This window comes from Corythoichthys intestinalis, chromosome 5, assembly GCF_030265065.1.
Source record: "Corythoichthys intestinalis isolate RoL2023-P3 chromosome 5, ASM3026506v1, whole genome shotgun sequence".
Lineage (NCBI taxonomy): Eukaryota > Metazoa > Chordata > Actinopteri > Syngnathiformes > Syngnathidae > Corythoichthys > Corythoichthys intestinalis.
This window is the reverse complement of record NC_080399.1, coordinates 19,295,466-19,314,431: the sequence shown is the minus strand read 5'-3', so window position 1 is coordinate 19,314,431 and position 18,966 is coordinate 19,295,466. Positions and strand designations below refer to the sequence as shown.

Genomic DNA, 18,966 nt, shown 5'->3' with positions numbered 1-18,966 from the left:
TAGCGGCTTTGATTTTGGAAATAGTTGAATTTAAGTTTTTGAAAATAGGCCCCCTACAGATTGGCCCCGAGCCCCGTCAACTGATGATAAAGTCTATGATGTCAACTTCACTAAATTACAGCTTCATATAAAACACTGTCTTTATCCTCTTATATTTGAACTTCATTTAAACAAAAGTACAACCTTTTCCTGAGAAAATCTAAATAATTTTCTCATAATCTGAGGTCTTTTCTCTGTGGAAAAAAAAAATGCTCACATAACTTTTCTCTTCCTCGTCAAAAACTTTTTCCAATTTAAAAACACATTGATCCAGCAGCTACGCAGCGTCCTAAAGGAGAAACAAACTTCTCCTTTCTCACAAGGGCAACATCTAATAAGCAACTGCCCCAATCAGAAATCCAATCCTCAAAGTCAACGCCTTCTTTCCACTAATCACACAGCCAGACGAAGTGATGAACAACTTACATCCGTGATCCGGGGGGCGGGACACTCAGCGTCATGGGGGTCCTCTGCGTCGTGCTGGTCCGGCACGCACAGCTGCTCGTACACGCACGCCTTGTGCTTGGTGCACCATACACATCTGTACTTGAGGTCGGCGTTCTTACACAAACTGCAGTCCTCACGTCCAACCGAGCAATTGTACAGCGTGACTGCAACAAAGAAAAAAAAAGCATAACTTTTTAATGCATGAATTATGATTCCCCCCCCCACCCTTTTTTTTAACCCTTACAGAGGATTTATGCTGCCTTCGTGTGATGTTGTAATAATGGTAAATACCACTTCATAGTTGAAAATTGCATGTGAACATCCCCCTCGGAGCGCGAAAAAGAAGTTGTGATTTGTAAGAAACTATATGTTTTTGAAGAAGATGTATCGTCAATTCGCAGGGTTTGTTTTTGACTCCAACATAAAAAAAAAAAAAAAAAAATCTTAAATTTTAAACTTTTGCTAAAATGTTCAGTTAAAAACAAAAACGTACCATTTTGCATTTTCATGCATTCTCTTGTTGTAGTAGATTTTTTTGCTCATGCAACAAACCAAAATGAACCGTGTCTGCTGTTTTTTTTTTTTTTTTTGCTATGACAGTAAACGCACATGCAAAGGATGTACTTGTAATTACCAATTAATAAGTAGCAAGGATCATCTTTCCCAGAGCATGTGATGGCAGGGTTATTTAACTCATTGGTTGTCTTTGACAGCGTTAGACTAGGAGAGGGGGAATGAACGTTCGTTCAGGGCAATAAGAATTGGACGTCTTATTGCCATCAATGGCCTGTAATTAATTAAATACTATGGGATAAAAAACAAGAACGTTAGAGTATAACTTGGGGTCGTAAACAGAGTGTATTTCTGTTTTTATTTATTTTAATTGAAATAATTTACTTATTATTAAATAAATATTATTATTAATTTTTTGTTTATTTAAAAAAAAAATGAACAAAAAATCCTTATATGTAGATGTATATTTTAATGAAGGGTTTTCAAGCACTGCAAATGTAATAACTATTATATAAATGATATATATATATATATAAATTATATATATATATATATATATATATATATATATATATATATATATATATATATATATATATATATATATATATATATATATATATATATATATATACACATATACACAGTGGGTAGAACAAGTATTTGATACACTGCCAATGGGAAAATCCATTCAAAACCTATTAAAAAAAATAACGCAATTTACCCCTCACACTAAGTAGTCCAACATGCAGATGTTTACATTCTCCGCGCGGCAATGCAGGACAAAATGCAGCCAGCCACGATGAGTGAGGATGATGACCCAGGACTGCTTCATGGCAAATTCCGTTTTAAAAAGCTGCATAATGGAAATCTGGATAAAACCAAAGTTGTGTGCACATACTGCTGTAGTGAACTGTCCTTCGATCGAAGCTCAACCTAAAGTACCACCTTCGGGCAAAGCATATCTTTGCTAGTGTTAGCAATGACGCTAACACTGCTGGAACAAGCCGCAATCATCAAGCTACACTGGCAGAGTGCGGACTCTGACTTGTCTACAAAAAGACAACAAGTAGGTTGACTACTGCTATTGCTACATGGGTAGCCAAAGACTGTAGAGTGTAGACCCATTAACATAGTCGAAGACGAGGGCCTTGAAAATCCAATGACAACAAACAACAACAACTGTTGAGTTAATTATCGAGGGTTGATTGAATATTTGCTTGATTGATTGAATATTTGCTTGTGCTCATATATACCTAATACATGCATAATACATATTGCCATATTTTTTCTTATTTGATATAACCAGTAAATGATTATTGCTTGCTATACTAGGCTGTAGTATAATGTTTAAGTTTTACAAAGTGTTAAAGAGGGTCGGGGTGACAACTGCCTTGCTTCATGGCCGCAACATTGCGTAACTAGACCTTCTAGGACATCTTCAGCATCTTACGTCTAGACTTTCGTCTAGACTTTCGAGGACACCTTCCATTCGAGGACATCTTCCATGGCCGCAGCGTTGCATAACTGAAGTGTCTGGGTCATTCTGACCACTTTACCTAAGTGCCTTTGCTTACACACGTGTATTTAGTTAGTTCCACCTACATGCACACACATAGCCAACCAAAATCACATGGGTGTCTCCAGCTTGCTTTCCCCCTCCCTTTAGGGCGGCACCTTTCTGTGTTAGGACAAGCCCCTAATAAAAGAAAGAGCAAGGAGTTTAGTTTTATATCAATTTTGGTGACTAAACAGCGTAATCTAGCATTTCACTGTCTAGTCCCTCCTTGCTCTCCTTGGCCAAGAAAACTGAGTCTTCTCTCCTTATTTTTGGGTAATTTTAAAAATGTCTACCTAAGGGTCTATTTTTGAACTTGACAACAACAACCAATGACAAACCACTAGACAGGTACAATGCAGTGCCAGCATGGACTCGTGTCCACGACAGTGGTGGTCTGCGGACAGTGGTGCCCACAGTAAGCTGCCCCACCTTGCAAAAAAAGTATCTGGTCACACCTGCCACAACCGTTCCTTGCGAGAGACTTTTCTTTGACAGGGCACATTGTTCAAAAGAAAATGTCTGCTCTGTTATCTGAAAATGTCAACAAGCTAATTTGCCTGAGCAGTTGGTTAAAAAAAAAAAAAAAAAAAATAGAGTATGACTCAAGCAGTGTTTTTAAACACCTTTACACACAGTTTAGTGTAATTTTTTTCAGTTAAGTGTGTGAGAATTGACTATTTTTTTAATATCTCAGACAGCTTTCAGACCATTTAGTGTAAAACTGCAAATGCTGCATTTATTCGTGTGAAATGTTCAATTTAACAGACAACTTGTTTACACATTTTTTGAAACACTAGCTTTTGTTACTGTATTGTGCTTGTCTGCTCTTTAGATTGGCAGCTAATTTTGGGTAATATGCCAGACGGTACTTGAGCCACATTGTTAGTCTGAGGCACTTTAATCTGTTAAAGCTCTTTGCTGTATAATACAGACAATTTATTTTATTTTTTTATTTATACGAGCTGAGTTGTTGAATAAAATTTTAAAACTCTATTTAGTTAAGTATTAATTCATTCACACATCATACATTTTATCTTAAAACAAATTTTAAGTCAATTATAGTATTTTCCAAGATTATTTTTTCCTGAAGAGCAACTTTCGTCATCCCAAGGGAAATGTGATTCATCATGATTAATCACACAGTTGACATGTGATTAACTAGATTAAATTTCTTATTCGTTTGACAGCACAAATATATGTATACAGTACTGTGCAAAAGTTTTAGGCAGGACACCTGCCTAAAACTTTTGCACAGTACTGTATAATTAATCGCAATTCAAACCATCTATAAAATATGCCATATTTTTCTGTAAAATACTGTTGGAATGGAAAGATAAGACACAAGATGGATATATACATTCAACATACGGTACATAAGGACTGTATTTGTTTATTATAACAATAAGTCAACAAGATGGCATTAACATTATTAACATTCTGTTAAAGCGATCCATGGATAGAAAGACTTGTAGTTCTTAAAAGAAAAATGTTAGTTATAAAAGTTATAGAAATTTTATATTAAAACCCCTCTTAATGTTTTCGTTTTAATAAAATTTGTAAAATTTTCAATCAAAAAATAAACTAGTAGCCCACCATTGTTGATGTCAATAATTACTTACACAATGCTCATGGTGCTGAAGCCTATAAAATCAGTCGCACCCAAGAGCCAGCAGAGGGCGGCAAAACTCCATAAAACACAATTAACAAGTGAGCGTTTCACTGTACCGTCATTTAAATATGTCTGAGCGGGGCATCTGCGTTAATTGCGTCAAATATTTTAACGTGATTATTTAAAAAAATTAATTAATGCCTCTTAATGCGATAATATTGACAGCCCTAAGATATATATATATATATATATATATATATATATATATATATATATGGCGGAAAAAGCTGTTTCTGCTATTGCACCCCTCTTTAAATAAACTGCTGTATTTTAAGACAAAAGAACTGTTGTGTCTGATAGAACAATATGTCTATATGCTGCCATAGCAGTTTCATGGCGCATTAAGACTCCGAACCATTTTTAATTCGTCCGTTTTACCCTGGAGATCCCTATTTAAGACACTGTGCAACTGCTTTTGTTTCAACCCAGCCATAAAAAGGAAGTAAGTAATTATATTTATTATTCGAAATGCCTATCATTTTTAGCTTAGAATCATTAATTGATGTCTAATATATAGTTAAAAAAAAAAAAAACGACTTTATAAAATTATTCACTCGCATACTTTGAAACAAATTACGTCACAGTGAAAAAAATAGTGTCCGTAAATAAACAGCTTATATCTACCTCATAACTATCGCTTAATTTTATTTCTTTTGTTACTGTCACATTTCCCCCAACAATTTAATGATAAATAATTGATTAAACAAAGAAAATTGAAAAAAAAAAATGTTTAAAATGATAAATATTTGAAAAAGAACATATCGACCACTCCTTGATGTCTGCGATTTCTGCATTGCAACCCTTGTTTCACCCATAAATCCTCAAAAAGTCCGGCTCTGGCCAGTCACAGCTGTGTCTTGACACTTGGTGAGACATACTACATGATCGAAACAAGGTAAGTACGCGATAATATCATGGTAAAATCATGGTGTCATTAACAAAGCTCTCTCATGATCTCATCTCGAGTTAGGGTTTAGGGGTTTAATATTTATTCATTTATTTTTTAAATTCCCTCCTGTTCAAAATTTTTCTTCCGCCAGAAAATTGAGATTTTAAGCTTTCCCAATATTTATCACACATGCATATAGGACAATTTTGAAATGTGTAGTCTGAGAGCAGAACTTCAAGTCACCTATATATATATATATATATATATATATATATATATTTTTTTTTTTTTCAATATCTTTTGAATTGCTGTCCACTGTAGTGACAACTATCCCTGAAAGGGTTCAATGAATCAATAAATGATCTGAAGTACTGATCCCAAATCCTCGTTAAAAAGGGTAATTGACAAGTAAACTCGTCAATAGCGGTGAACTTTCAGATTTGAAATGATGAATATACGTGTCGATGGCAATGAAAGCGTTCATTGATTTCACAGGTAACAAGTCTTGGCTGAAGTTTAAGCACTCTGATCCTTCTCTTAATTAAAATTGGTGAACATACCGTTTAGTGTGCTGTCCATCTTCTTGCCCAGCTCCTTTTCTTTCACGTAAAGAACAACATTGGTCTCCGGCGACTTATCGTAGGAAAACTAAAGGGGAGATGAGAAGGAAAATTAATGAGGTATCCAATAATCAACTCATCGGCAGCCATCGTTGGCGATCAACGACGTCTATTACCGTCAATGGCACGGAGACGTGATAATGAAGAAGCCATGTTATCATCCCCAAATAATGGGACATTAGCTATGTACGTAATTATGAAATATGGAAAAACAGTTCATTATACACTTCCAATTCTTAATCATACTCAATGAATGAATAGAATAGATAAGCAAATGTTATACTGCTACATTTTCATGATGACTGTTTGATTTTAATGAGGACAGCAAAGGCACTTCATAATGGCAAAGACCCTTCGCACTCTGTAAATGCCAGCATGACTTCATCCAATACCACCATCATTCTTTTACATAAAGCCTTTTCCCAACATTTTTTTTAACAAAATGTGTAAATTTGCTCAGTTTATGTATAAATAAATGTGACTGTGCCAGAGTTTTTCTTGATAATCGCACACCATGGGTGGGCTTCTTTTTGCACCACGAAGAGTAAGCATCAAAAGAAGCATTTTTTAAATTGTGTATGACAAGATCAGATTTGTTCGTGCATTTAAACTAGAGATGTCCGATCACGTCATTTTCAAAGTATCGGAATCGGCAAAAAAATATCGGCCATGCCTTTTTTTAAATATATATATATATTTTTTTCATTAAATCGTTTTCTAATTGTATTTAACATTACAGACATAATATGTTTCACTCTTCCAGAGTCTTTAGTTTAGGTTTAAGGTAGGGTTATCAAATTTATCCTAATAACGGCGGTAATTAATTTTTAAAAAAATGTATCACGTTAAAATATTAAACGCAATTCATGCATGCGCTGCACGACCCACTCACGCATTGTCGCGCTCAATCTGTAATGGCGCCGTTTTACCTACATAGAGAGATAAAAGGCAGCGTAAAATGAGTAGAGTGAATTTTGGCAGCCTTTAGAGCCTTTTTTTAATTGGCTAAAACCTTACAATCCCTCTCCCTTTGATTAGAAATATCATGGGAAACAATGTGGGGAAACAAGGTAGCAATTGATCTTTAGCTTAACAACTTATGTTATTTGCCAACGCAGAGAAGATATATCAATTGGTAGCACTACGCACAGTCATGGTTCCACTTCCCATCATGCATTTGGGCATGACTACAGTATCATTTACTGAAAGCTCAACAAATACACTAGATGGCAATATTTAGTCACAAAATACAAAGTCACAAGTCTTTCTATTCGTGGATCCCTCTCAAAAAAGAATGTTAATAATGTAAATGCCATCTTGAGGATTTATTGTCATAATAAACAAATACAGTACTTATGTACTGTATGTTGAATGTATATATTCGTCCGAGTTTTATTCATTTTTTTCCCTTAATGCATTACCAAAATGTAAATGATCGGGAAAAATTATCGGGAATGATTGGAATTGAATCAGGAGCAAAAAAAAAAAAAAAAAAAAGCAATTGGATCGGGAAATATCGGGATCGGCAGATACTCAAACTAAAACGATCGGGACGTCTCTAAGACGTACATTTTTCTCAAAAAGTTACTCAAGTAAATGTAACTGAGTAAATGTAACACATTACTACCCACCGCTGACTATGACAGAGGAAAGAGAAATACAGCGACAGATTGAACAGGTACATTAACTTTAAATAGCGTGTGCCTATTTAGGGCCCGAGCACTAGGCGTGCGAAGGCCCTATTGTTTTGCAAAGGATTATTTATTTTATTTATTTATTTTTTTTTTCAGGGCAAATGAAAACGGCCAATTTGGAGGCCTGAACATGCGCGAAAAGTCACCAAAATTTGCACATATGTGCGGAAAATTGTAAATTTCGATAATTTAACAACGTTGCAAAAAAATGTAACAAAATGGCTCAGTGGCGCCCCCTTGAAATTTTAAAATTGGCCTATAACATTAGGGTTTGTCAGCGTAGAGCAATGAAATTTATAAGTCTATACCTTGTCTAAAACCGCTTCAAAAAAGCATTGGCACCCATATTCCAAACCCAACAGGAAATCGGTTATTTTGGATCGAATATGAAATTTTTATCGATTTACAGGGTGCACATTTGAGACCTTTTCGCCGAGGGAGTTAGTTGGATCATCTTCAAAATTGGTGAGACTGTTCAGGAGACATATGAGATCTTAAGTTTCTAAAATGGTGTGTTTTCATTCACGGGTCTGACCTGGGCGTGGTGCCAAAGGCGGCCATTTTTTCGGCAAAACACCGAATTCAGTAAATGACTAATAATTCCTTGACACAACTTTCAATCTTTTTCATATCTGCCATGTATATGCGGTATCCCAGCCTGAACACGACTGCATTGAAATATTACCCATTAGGCCTAGCGCCCCCTAGTGAGAACAGGAAATGCCTTTTTTTAAGAGACAGGTTCCTCCTCCAAGGGAAAAAAATCTGTTGACCTCAAACCTGCATCAGGGGAGCCTTAAGACCTGTGTTCAGGTGCCTGATGAAAAATATTGAGGTTTCGTTGAAGCGGAGGGGTCCAAACATGAAAGTGAAAATGATTGTCAACAATTTGTCTCGCAAAATACTTTGAACAGTCATAACTCAGCAGCTATACAACATATCTGCGCCAAACTTCCCATGCTTGTTGAGAGTCATACCCTGAAGGGTCCTGTAGGGGTCATTTGCATCAACTCTACAGTGCCATCTAGTGGCGACAGAAAGGAGTTTTAAAAAAGGCCTTTCCTATTGGGTTTTTTCAACGTAGAGCAATGAAATATGGGGAGTAGATACCTTATGCCTAACTGCTCAAAAAAGCCTCTTGCACCCATATTCCAAATCCAACAGAAAATCGGGTATTTTGGATCGAATGTGAAATTTCTGTCCATTTCTAGTACAGTTTACATTTGGAGGCCTGGACATGCACGAAAACTCACCAAATTTTGCACATACATACGGCTTTGTGTGGATTTTGATAATCTTGCAACGTTACAAAAAAATGTAACAAAATGGCTCAGTGGCGCCCCCTTGAATTTTTCAAAAAGGCGTTTCCTATTAGGTTTTTTTAACGTAGAGCAATGAAATTTGGGGAGTCGATACCTTGTGCAAAACTGCTCCAAAAAGTCTCTTGCACCCATATTCCAAACCCAACAGGAAATCGGGTATTTTGGATCGAATGTGAAATTTTTATCAATTAACAGGGTGCACATTTGAGACCTTGTCACAGAGGGAATCAGTTGGATCATCTTCAAAATTGGTTAGACAATTCAGGAGACATATGAAATCTTAACTTTTCAAAATGGTGCGTTTTCATTCATGGGTCTAACCTGGGCGTGGTGCCAAAGTCGGCCATTTTTTCGGCAAAATGACAAATTCAGTAAATACTAATAGCTCCTTGAAACAACGTTCAATCTTTTTCATATCTGACATGTATGTGCGGGATCCCACCCTTAACACGAGTGCATTGAAATATTGCTCATTAGGCCTAGCGCCCCCTAGTGGAAACAGGAAATGCCTTTTTTTTACTAAACAGGCTCCTCCTCCAAGGAAAAAAAATATATTCACCTGAAACCTGCATCAGGGGAGCCTTAAGACATGTGTTCAGGTGCCTGATGAAAAATACTGAGGTTTGGTTGAAGCAGAAGAGTCCAACAGGAGAAGTGAAAATGACTGAAGCCATTTCGTCTCACCACAAGTTTTGAACAGTCATAACTTCTACAACATATCTGCGTCAAACATCTCGTGCTTGTTGAGTCATACTCTGAAGGGTCTTGTAGGGGTCATTTGCATCAACCCTATAGCGCCAACTAGTGGCAATAGAAAGTCACTCATTTTTCTAATATACAGTGCTGCTCGAAAGTTTGTGAACCCCACAGCGATGGTCAGATTTTTTGTAAAAAAAACTAAAATAACCTTATTAAATGTTAAGTTATACCCAAATCCACAATACTGACATTCCAAATAATGGACTGAAACAAAAGAAATAGTTATATTGTCATTCTTTATTTAACAAAAGTGGTTGATTTAAGAAAAACTCAGATATCATGTGTGCAAAAGTATGTGAACCCCTTCAGTTAATAGGATATTGCGCCTCCTTTTGCAGAGATTACCTCAACCAAACGGTTTCTGTAGTGACTAATCAGCCTCTCACATCTACTTTGGGGGATTTTTGCCCATTCTTCCTTGCAGAACGCAGTCAGTTGAGAGAGGTTTGATGGGCGTCTGGCATGAACTGCTCGCTTCAGGTCCCGCCACAGCATTTCAATGGGATTTAGGTCAGGACTTTGACTGGGCCAGTCCAGAACACAAATCTTCTTCTTTTTCAGCCATTCCTTGGTTGTATTGCTGGAATGCTTTGGATCATTATCATGTTGCATGATCCACCTTCTGCCAAGCTTTAACTTCAAAACAGATGGCGTCAGGTTATGTTCTAGGATTTGACAATATTCCTCAGAATTCATGATTCCCTGGACTATGTGGAGTTGTCCAGGTCCTGAGGATGAAAAGCAAGCCCAGATCTTGACATTCCCACCTCCATGCTTCACTGTTGGGAGAAGGTTCTTTTGGTGGTATGCAGTGTTGACTTTTCGCCAGACATGGCGGTTTTGGTTGTGACCAAACAGTTCAATTTTGCACCTACATCAGTTGATGAAAACTCTTTTTAATTTAGTCTCGACAACACAACTGTTAAAAAAAACAAAAAAAAACTACTGAATTGATTGATTAGGAAATCAGGTTGAAATAATAGAAAATTCCAAAATGTTGAGGGGGTTCACAAACTTTTGAGCAGCACTGTATGTCCAGTTCTTTTCAGGTTGGTCATTGTAGTTTCAAGACCTTTTGAAATACTTATTTTACGGCCCATGTCCACATGTCTCTGTCTGTTGCCGTGACGACCCTTTATTCGCTCCTTTTTTTAGTACTCTTTCCAATAAGGGTTTTTATCTCTTAGGTGTGTGAATGTAAAGAGGCAACTTTCGAGCATGTTAGGTTCTAATGAGATGACTAGAGAGGACGATCTGCCACCCTCCTGACCTGCACACTGTCCGAGTTGCGTGACGTCCGACTTGCACTAGATTGCGAGGGCCCGTTCAGTCCTGCTTGCAGGCCTAGTTTTGTTTTGCGTCTTTATCGGCATTTATGCCCAACTGGCAAGATTACATCGCGAAAATGCTCAGACATCAGAGTATTTGTCATTGATACTTAACACCAACTGTGTGTAGTACAAGTATGTAAGCATGATAAACAATTTGTCCCCACATGGATTTCCTGGTGACTTTCTTCTGATTCAAAAGTCAATTCTTTTCCCAAGGAAGACGCTAAATCCAATGGTCGTCTCTTCTTGGCGCAAATTGATAAGCCTGCAGCCCGCTCTGGTTTTCCAACACATGCTGGCAGCCCATAATTTACCTCCAGCAGAGAGGAGCATAGTTATGAATAAATGACGGTGCAGTCGTCACAAAATGGCCGTGTCTATGAGTGGTGTCATTTTTGTTTTGTTTTGTTTAAACATTATTTTCTGTGTTATAAGAGGTCTAAGAATATTTCATTATGCATACTTAGATTCTTTAAGGAACCATCTTTCATATGAAGGTCACTTATACTAGATGTTGTCTTTCCTTGTATGATAAAATATATATTTGACCCTTTATAGTACACTCATCTCATTAGCTGAAAGAATTTTCATTTGCACGTTCCCAGTCAAAATCGATTGGACGTCTAGCACCACCAATGGTGCTGAAACTTGAGTGTTCCCAGCCAGTTTTAATGAGTTAAAGGTTTATCGTAGTCAAAGGCAGGCAATGAGTTAAATACTATTAAAAAAAAGTCCATTTAAATACCAAATGTTAAGACAGTGATGCCTCATATGGGGGAACGCCCCCCCCCGCGTACATTTTGTGTGTGTTCAATGTATTTATTCAGATTTAGCAATGGAAAGAGATACATATAAGACATGCTTTTTTCACTATTTTCTCCCCCCCAAAGTATAACAAAAAACTTTCATATTTTAATAAATGTTTTTTAAGCATTTGAAATGTAATAATTATGATAAGTTTTAAACATGTTACTGTCCCATATTTTTCAACAAGAACAACTTAGAAAAATGCTTGTCTTTATTAAATGCTTCATTGAGTGAGTCCAATCAAATCTGCTCGAACTGCTCCCTTACACACAATGAGTTGCCACAGTGTTTAACAAGCTAAACAACGATTGACACGTCCATTCCTGAGTATCCAAATGTTGTACGGAGACAGCAGTCCATGTTAGGCGGCGCGTAGGGGGCGGTTAACATTACCCGCCTACATTATCCATCTAACAAGTAATCCAGATGATAGGCATACTAGTATAGCTGAGATGCCGTATATTCCAACCAAGGCCATTATCCGTCCTAGTGTAGACGTAGCCTAAGGGAGAGGGAGTGAGAGCGCGTCAAAATACTGTATATGTTTATTTATTTATTTATTTTTTAAAAACTGTGTATCGACTGAGGGTGCGACGTTTGAGGCGCGAAGTAGCGAGGGATCACTGTATGTTTTTATCAGTTTTTTTTTATTATTACCTAAAAGAGTCACTTGCCCCAGAAAGCGTTAAAAGATTTAAATACATAATTTTCTACCACACATGACCCAGTTTCCTCAAATCCCTTCCACAGATACAACAAAAATACATTATTTTCCAATACATTTTAATATGTTTAATAAACTTAATTGCTTTCAGCATATTCATAATGAATTTACAACCCCCACAACGCTCTACGCAGGGGCAAAAGCGGGCAGTGCACAATTAATACATTACAAGTGGACAGATTAATTTGCAGTAGTGGAAAAAAATCCGCTGAAAAAGGGATACGAAGACGATATGGTATCAGTTCTCTCTCATCGCTCTCTCCCTCTGCTGTGTATGTATTCACAGGATGGTCAGCTTGCGCACGCACAGTAAAGCGCGCACAGCCCCCAGTAAACATCCAATCACTAGATGTCGCCAGACAATGTGGTGTCAGGTTTTAGCGTGGTCACAGAGCAGGAAGACTGAAGAAGGAGCTGTGTTTTCCCAGTCACAACAAGCACGGAAATAAATCCACGTCCACATCATGTGACAGACTGACGACAAATTATATTTTTGGCCCATCTGAAGTCCATGACAAATACAGTGTATCACACAAATGAGTACACTCTTCGCATTTGTGCAGATATTTAAATATATGTTTTCATGGGACAACACTGACAAAATGACACTTTGACACAATGAAAAGTAGTCTGTGTGCAGCTTATATAATAAGAGTTCATTTATTTTCCCCTCAAAATTGCTAAAAAAATAGCCATTAATATCTAAACCCCTGGCAACAAACGTGAGTACACCCCATCGAAACTACATACATCCCTAAATGTCCAAATTGAGCACTGCTTATCATTTTCCCTACAAAATGTCGTGTAATTCGTTACAGGAGTGCTGTCAGCATTGCCGCAGATATTGAAGAGGTGGTGGTGGTGGTGGGGGGGTCAGCCTGTTAGTGCTCAGACCATACGCCGCACTCTACATCAAATTGGTGTGCATGGCTGGCACCCAGGGAGGAAGCCTCTTCTGAAGACGGTACTTTGAAGTTGTTGTAGAGTGAAGGGAGATATTTTTTTACTGTTTGGTTGCTAACAACGCCCCCACCAACAAATAAATAAAATAAGAAAAGATAATATGTACTGTTCTATATCTGTTGTGTTTTATATGTTAGTTTGAGATTTAAAAAAAAAATCATTATTCATAAGAGTGTGTTCAGGTTACAATTTATTTGAAAATTAGGCCATTCAGTTAAGATATGGAGATAGGATAAGGATGCCGATCGATCGGGTCCGATCAAGTCATTTTCAAAGTATCGGAATCGGCAAAAAAATATCGAACATGCCTTTTTTAAATATACATATATATATATATACATACGTATATATATACATACAGTGCCTTGCAAAAGTATTCGGCCCCCTTGAACCTTGCAACCTTTCGCCACATTTCAGGCTTTAAACATAAAGATATAAAATTTTAATTTTTTGTCAAGAATCAACAACAAGTGGGACACAATCGTGAAGTGGAACAAAATTTATTGGATAATTTAAACTTTTTTTAACAAATAAAAAACTGAAAAGTGGGGCGTGCAATATTATTCGGCCCCCTTGCGTTAATACTTTGTAGCGCCACCTTTTGCTCCAATTACAGCTGCAGGTCGCTTGGGGTATGTTTCTATCAGTTTTGCACATCGAGAGACTGACATTCTTGCCCATTCTTCCTTGCAAAACAGCTCGAGCTCAGTGAGGTTGGATGGAGAGTGTTTGTGAACAGCAGTCTTCAGCTCTTTCCACAGATTCTCGATTGGATTCAGGTCTGGACTTTGACTTGGCCATTCTAACACCTGGATACGTTTATTTTTGAACCATTCCATTGTAGATTTGGCTTTATGTTTTGGATCATTGTCCTGTTGGAAGATAAATCTCCGTCCCAGTCTCAGGTCTTGTGCAGATACCAACAGGTTTTCTTCCAGAATGTTCCTGTATTTGGCTGCATCCATCTTCCCGTCAATTTTAACCATCTCCCCTGTCCCTGCTGAAGAAAACCAGGCCCAAACCATGATGCTACCACCACCATGTTTTACAGTGGGGATGGTGTGTTCAGGGTGATGAGCTGTGTTGCTTTTACGCCAAACATATCGTTTTGCATTGTGGCCAAAAAGTTCAATTTTGGTTTCATCTGACCAGAGCACCTTCTTCCACATGTTTGGTGTGTCTCCCAGGTGGCTTGTGGCAAACTTTAAACGAGACTTTTTATGGATATCTTTGAGAAATGGCTTTCTTCTTGCCGCTCTTCCATAAAGGCCAGATTTGTGCAGTGTACGACTGATTGTTGTCCTATGGACAGACTCTCCCGCCTCAGCTGTAGATCTCTGCAGTTCATCCAGAGTGATCATGGGCCTCTTGGCTGCATCTCTGATCAGTTTTCTCCTTGTTTGAGAGGAAAGTTTGGAAGGACAGCCGGGTCTTGGTAGATTTGCAGTGGTCTGATGCTCCTTCCATTTCAATATGATGGCTTGCACAGTGCTCCTTGAGATGTTTAAAGCTTGGGAAATCTTTCTGTATCCAAATCCGGCTTTAAACTTCTCCACAACAGTATCTCGAACCTGCCTGGTGTGTTCCTTGGTTTTCATAATGCTCTCTGCACTTTAAACAGAACCCTAAGACTATCACAGAGCAGGTGCATTTATACGGAGACTTGATTACACACAGGTGGATTCTATTTATCATCATCGGTCATTTAGGACAACATTGGATCATTCAGAGATCCTCACTGAACTTCTGGAATGAGTTTGCTGCACTGAAAGTAAAGGGGCCGAATAATATTGCACGCCTCACTTTTCAGTTTTTTATTTGTTAAAAAAGTTTAAATTATCCAATAAATGTTGTTCCACTTCACGATTGTGTCCCACTTGTTGTTGATTCTTGACCAAAAAATTAAATTTCATATCTTTATGTTTGAAGCCTGAAATGTGGCGAAAGGTTGCAAGATTTAAGGGGGCCGAATACTTTTGCAAGGCACTGTATATATATATATATATATATATATATATATATATATATATATATATATATATATATATATATGTATATATATATTATATATATATTTATATATTATATATATATACTGGACTGTCTCAGAAAATTAGAATATTGTGTATTCTAATTTTATGAGACAGTCCTGTATGTTGGTGCTATCGTCAACTGGATGGACAGTATATACAGTATATCAAATAGTCCCCGGAAAAAACAAAAAAAAACAAAAAAAAAAAAGACTTTATATCCTTTCAATGAGTGCAGTATACACGACTGTCTCATAAAATTAGAATACACAATATTCTAATTTTCTGAGACAGTCCAGTATATATATATATATTTATATATATATTTTAATTTAAATTGTTTTTGAATTGTATTTAACGTTACAGAAAAAATGTCTTACACTCATCCAGAGTAGTTTTGGCTTAAAGTAGGACTATCAAATTTATTGCGTTAACGGCGGTAATTAATTTTTTAAATTAATCACGTTAAATAATCAACGCATGCGCTGCACGACCCACTCACGCATTGTCGCGTTCAATCTATAAAGACGCCGTTTTACCTATAGATAACGCTAAAAAGCAGCTTATAATGAGTAGAGAGAATTTTGACAGCCTTTGGAGCCATTTTTTATGTGGCTAAAGCCTTACAATACCTCTCTCAGCAATTAAAAATAACGTGGGAGGCAATGTGGGGAAGAAAGGTAGTAGTTGATCATTTTTTTAATACCCTATGCCAGACATGTCCAAAGTCCGGCCCGGGGGCCAAATGCGGCCCGTGGTCAAATTTCATCGGGCCCCCAGCCTCTGTCATAAAATCAATAACATCTGGCCCGCCCACAGACCTAATAATTTGGTCAGCAGTACTGCTACCAGCATATGAAGTAGCTTACACACTAAATGCTGCTCCTCATTTACCCACTAAAACGCAGCAGCACTGTAAGAAACATTACCCGGTGTGACCCTTTACTCCCTATTTTCTAAAATGTCGACAATCAACAAAAACAAGAAAGTTGACCGCGACAGCCAACACTTCAATGATAGGTGGAAATTGGACTATTTCTTCACTAAAATACGCAACAACTGTGTCTGCCTTATTTGCAAAGAGACAGTCGCTGTTTTTAAAGAGTTCAATGTGAGGCGATATTACCAAACAAGACACGCTGACATGTACAACAAGATTACAGGGAAGATACGTAGCGAGAAATTGAAGCAACTTGAAGGTAGTTTAACTTCACAGCAGTATTTCGCAAGAGCCCGAGAGTCAAAAGAGAACACCACAAAGGCTAGTTGCGAGACTGTTGAAATTATTAATTAAAAAAAAAATAATAATAAAGCAAATGTGACACAGAGAACAGCATGCTAAAATTTCCTTAAATATATTGTTCTACGTTAAGAACGTCAGCCAAGGTCGGCCCCCCACATTTTTATCACATCAAATCTGGCCCCCTTTGCAAAAAGTTTGGACACCCCTGCCCTATGCTCTTTCCCAACGCAGAGAAGATATATCAATTGGTGCCCCTACGCACTGTCATAGCTGCACTTCCCATCATGCATTTGGGCAGAAGTTGAATGGCTGCAGTATCATTTACTGAAAGCTCAACAAATACACTAGATGGCAATATTTAGTCACAAAATACAAAGTCACAAGTCTTTCTATTCGTGGATCCCTCTTAAAAAAGAATGTTAATAATGTAAATGCCATCTTGAGGATTTATTGTCATAATAAACAAATACAGTACTTATGTACTGTATGTTGAATGTATATATTCGTCCGAGTTTTATTCATTTTTTTCTTAATGCATTGCCAAAATGTATATGATCGGGAAAAATTATCGGGAATGATTGGAATTGAATCGGGAGCAAAAAAAAAAAAGCAATCGGATTGGGAAATATCGGGATCGGCAGATGCTCAAACTAAAACGATCGGAACGGGAGCAAAAAAACATGATTCGAACAACCCTAGTTGTTAGTTTATCAAATATGGATGAAGAATATTTTATTTACGTTATTGTTCAGTTTCCACCCTTGAGGAACTGTGGTCAGGGGTCACAGGGTTTGTGTGCCTCAGTGACTTCTTGATACACAAGCAAGAGCTTAGTCCTCAAGTTGAACAGGTCTGAAGGTAGAGGCCTGACTATTGCAATCCACTTCTCTAGGTTGGAGTTGGACACAGCTAACAACCCAATTCAATGAGGAAAATGCTGTTACTATAAGCTCAGGTGTAGTGAGAGGGGTGCTGGAGCATGATGTGTACATATGATTCCCCATACACATTTCTGACTGCCCCCTCATACATGCCTGCGGACAACCAGCCCGGTAATGAAACTGCATTTAATGCTATTGGTGACAAATAATAACTCACGTTGAAGCCACTGAAAGTGTAGAAAGCTCCATCAAAGTTGACCTCCTCTTCCACGTTCTTCATGAGCTCCGTGCCGATGGTGAAAACACGGCCCTGAGTGACACGCAGAAGTGATGAATCATACGGCTCGCTTTGAAGAGATTTCCGGGCAGAAGAGGGTTTAAACGTAATGTACCTGGTAAAGGTCCAGATTGATGCCTTCGAAGAAGATTGACTTCTTGAAGCCCACCGGGATCAGCGTAGGGTCAGGATTCTCGAACCGAGGACACCTCAATCCCTAAGTCGCCACAAGACGTACTTGATATTAACCTCATTACGGTAGACCTTTTTGCACAGTGACTCGTTGTTTTGCCTGTCATTAAATGATATGAGTGCACTGAATAATGTTTTATATGAAACGACATCACCAACTACCTGGCATGATTATTATAACACTTTCAGACACATGGCTGTCAAGGACAGTAGCTCAGAGACAGAATTCCGGAATAACCCAAAGGTATTTTGGAATGTTTGGCCTTGACTGAGGTCTTCTCTTTACTGTGCGCCTTCCTAGTTTACAATGCAAATGCGGGAAGCACTATACTGTAACAGAGAATCTCATCTGCAGCGGCAGATAGGAAGCGTATCGGGCGAACATCTGCTGACTTGTAAATTGACACAGCTTCCAATAAATGTCCTGTAAGATGACAATGGCTGATAGCTGGATTACTTTCGCATTTTTTAATTACTTTTCTGTTGCCGTTTAGATGGATGAAAACTTTTGTAAGGCGAGCGGTATTGGCGAGCTGACAAACCTGTCGGTGCTTGATGATGTGAGCAGCAGGCGCACTGTTGTCACCGTCGCTGCAGGTGTGGTCGTGCGTGTTCCACTGGCACACCCACGGACTGGCCACGCATGACATGCACCTGCAAATAATTGACAGGCTCACTCATACTCTTATAGTATATCCAATTTTAATCATCCTTATTATTGTATTCAGCAAGAGTGGTTCTGACACATTTCACAGTATCAACAACAACAAAAATTGTACTATTTGTGTGTTTTTGTCTCATAACAATGTGTCGTTGTCATATTTTTACAGTGACAATAAAGTACAGGTAGTCCCCGGTTTATGAACGAGTTCCGTTCCTAAGCTGGCGACGTAACCCGAATTTCCGCGTAAATCAGAATTAACCCTTTAAGTATCCCTAAACAACACATAAATCTCAAAATAACTATCCATGAACGTGTATTATACGTCAATGTACTGTCCTCGC

At 37.8% G+C, this 18,966-nt stretch overlaps 1 protein-coding gene across 3 annotated transcripts in view; it reads right to left on the bottom strand.

Moving 5' to 3' along the window:
• The window catches only part of plxnb2b (plexin b2b), a 467,166-nt gene that overhangs the window by 92,152 nt on the left and 356,048 nt on the right, over positions 1-18,966 (bottom strand). For all 3 annotated transcript variants that reach the window (XM_057836746.1, XM_057836745.1, XM_057836747.1), the window contains 5 exons: positions 18,504-18,615; positions 17,885-17,986; positions 17,710-17,802; positions 5,679-5,766; positions 466-650 (listed from right to left, as the gene is read on the bottom strand). In XM_057836746.1, coding sequence (XP_057692729.1) covers positions 466-650; positions 5,679-5,766; positions 17,710-17,802; positions 17,885-17,986; positions 18,504-18,615 — 580 coding nt within the window. The remainder of the gene's footprint in view (positions 1-465; positions 651-5,678; positions 5,767-17,709; positions 17,803-17,884; positions 17,987-18,503; positions 18,616-18,966) is intronic.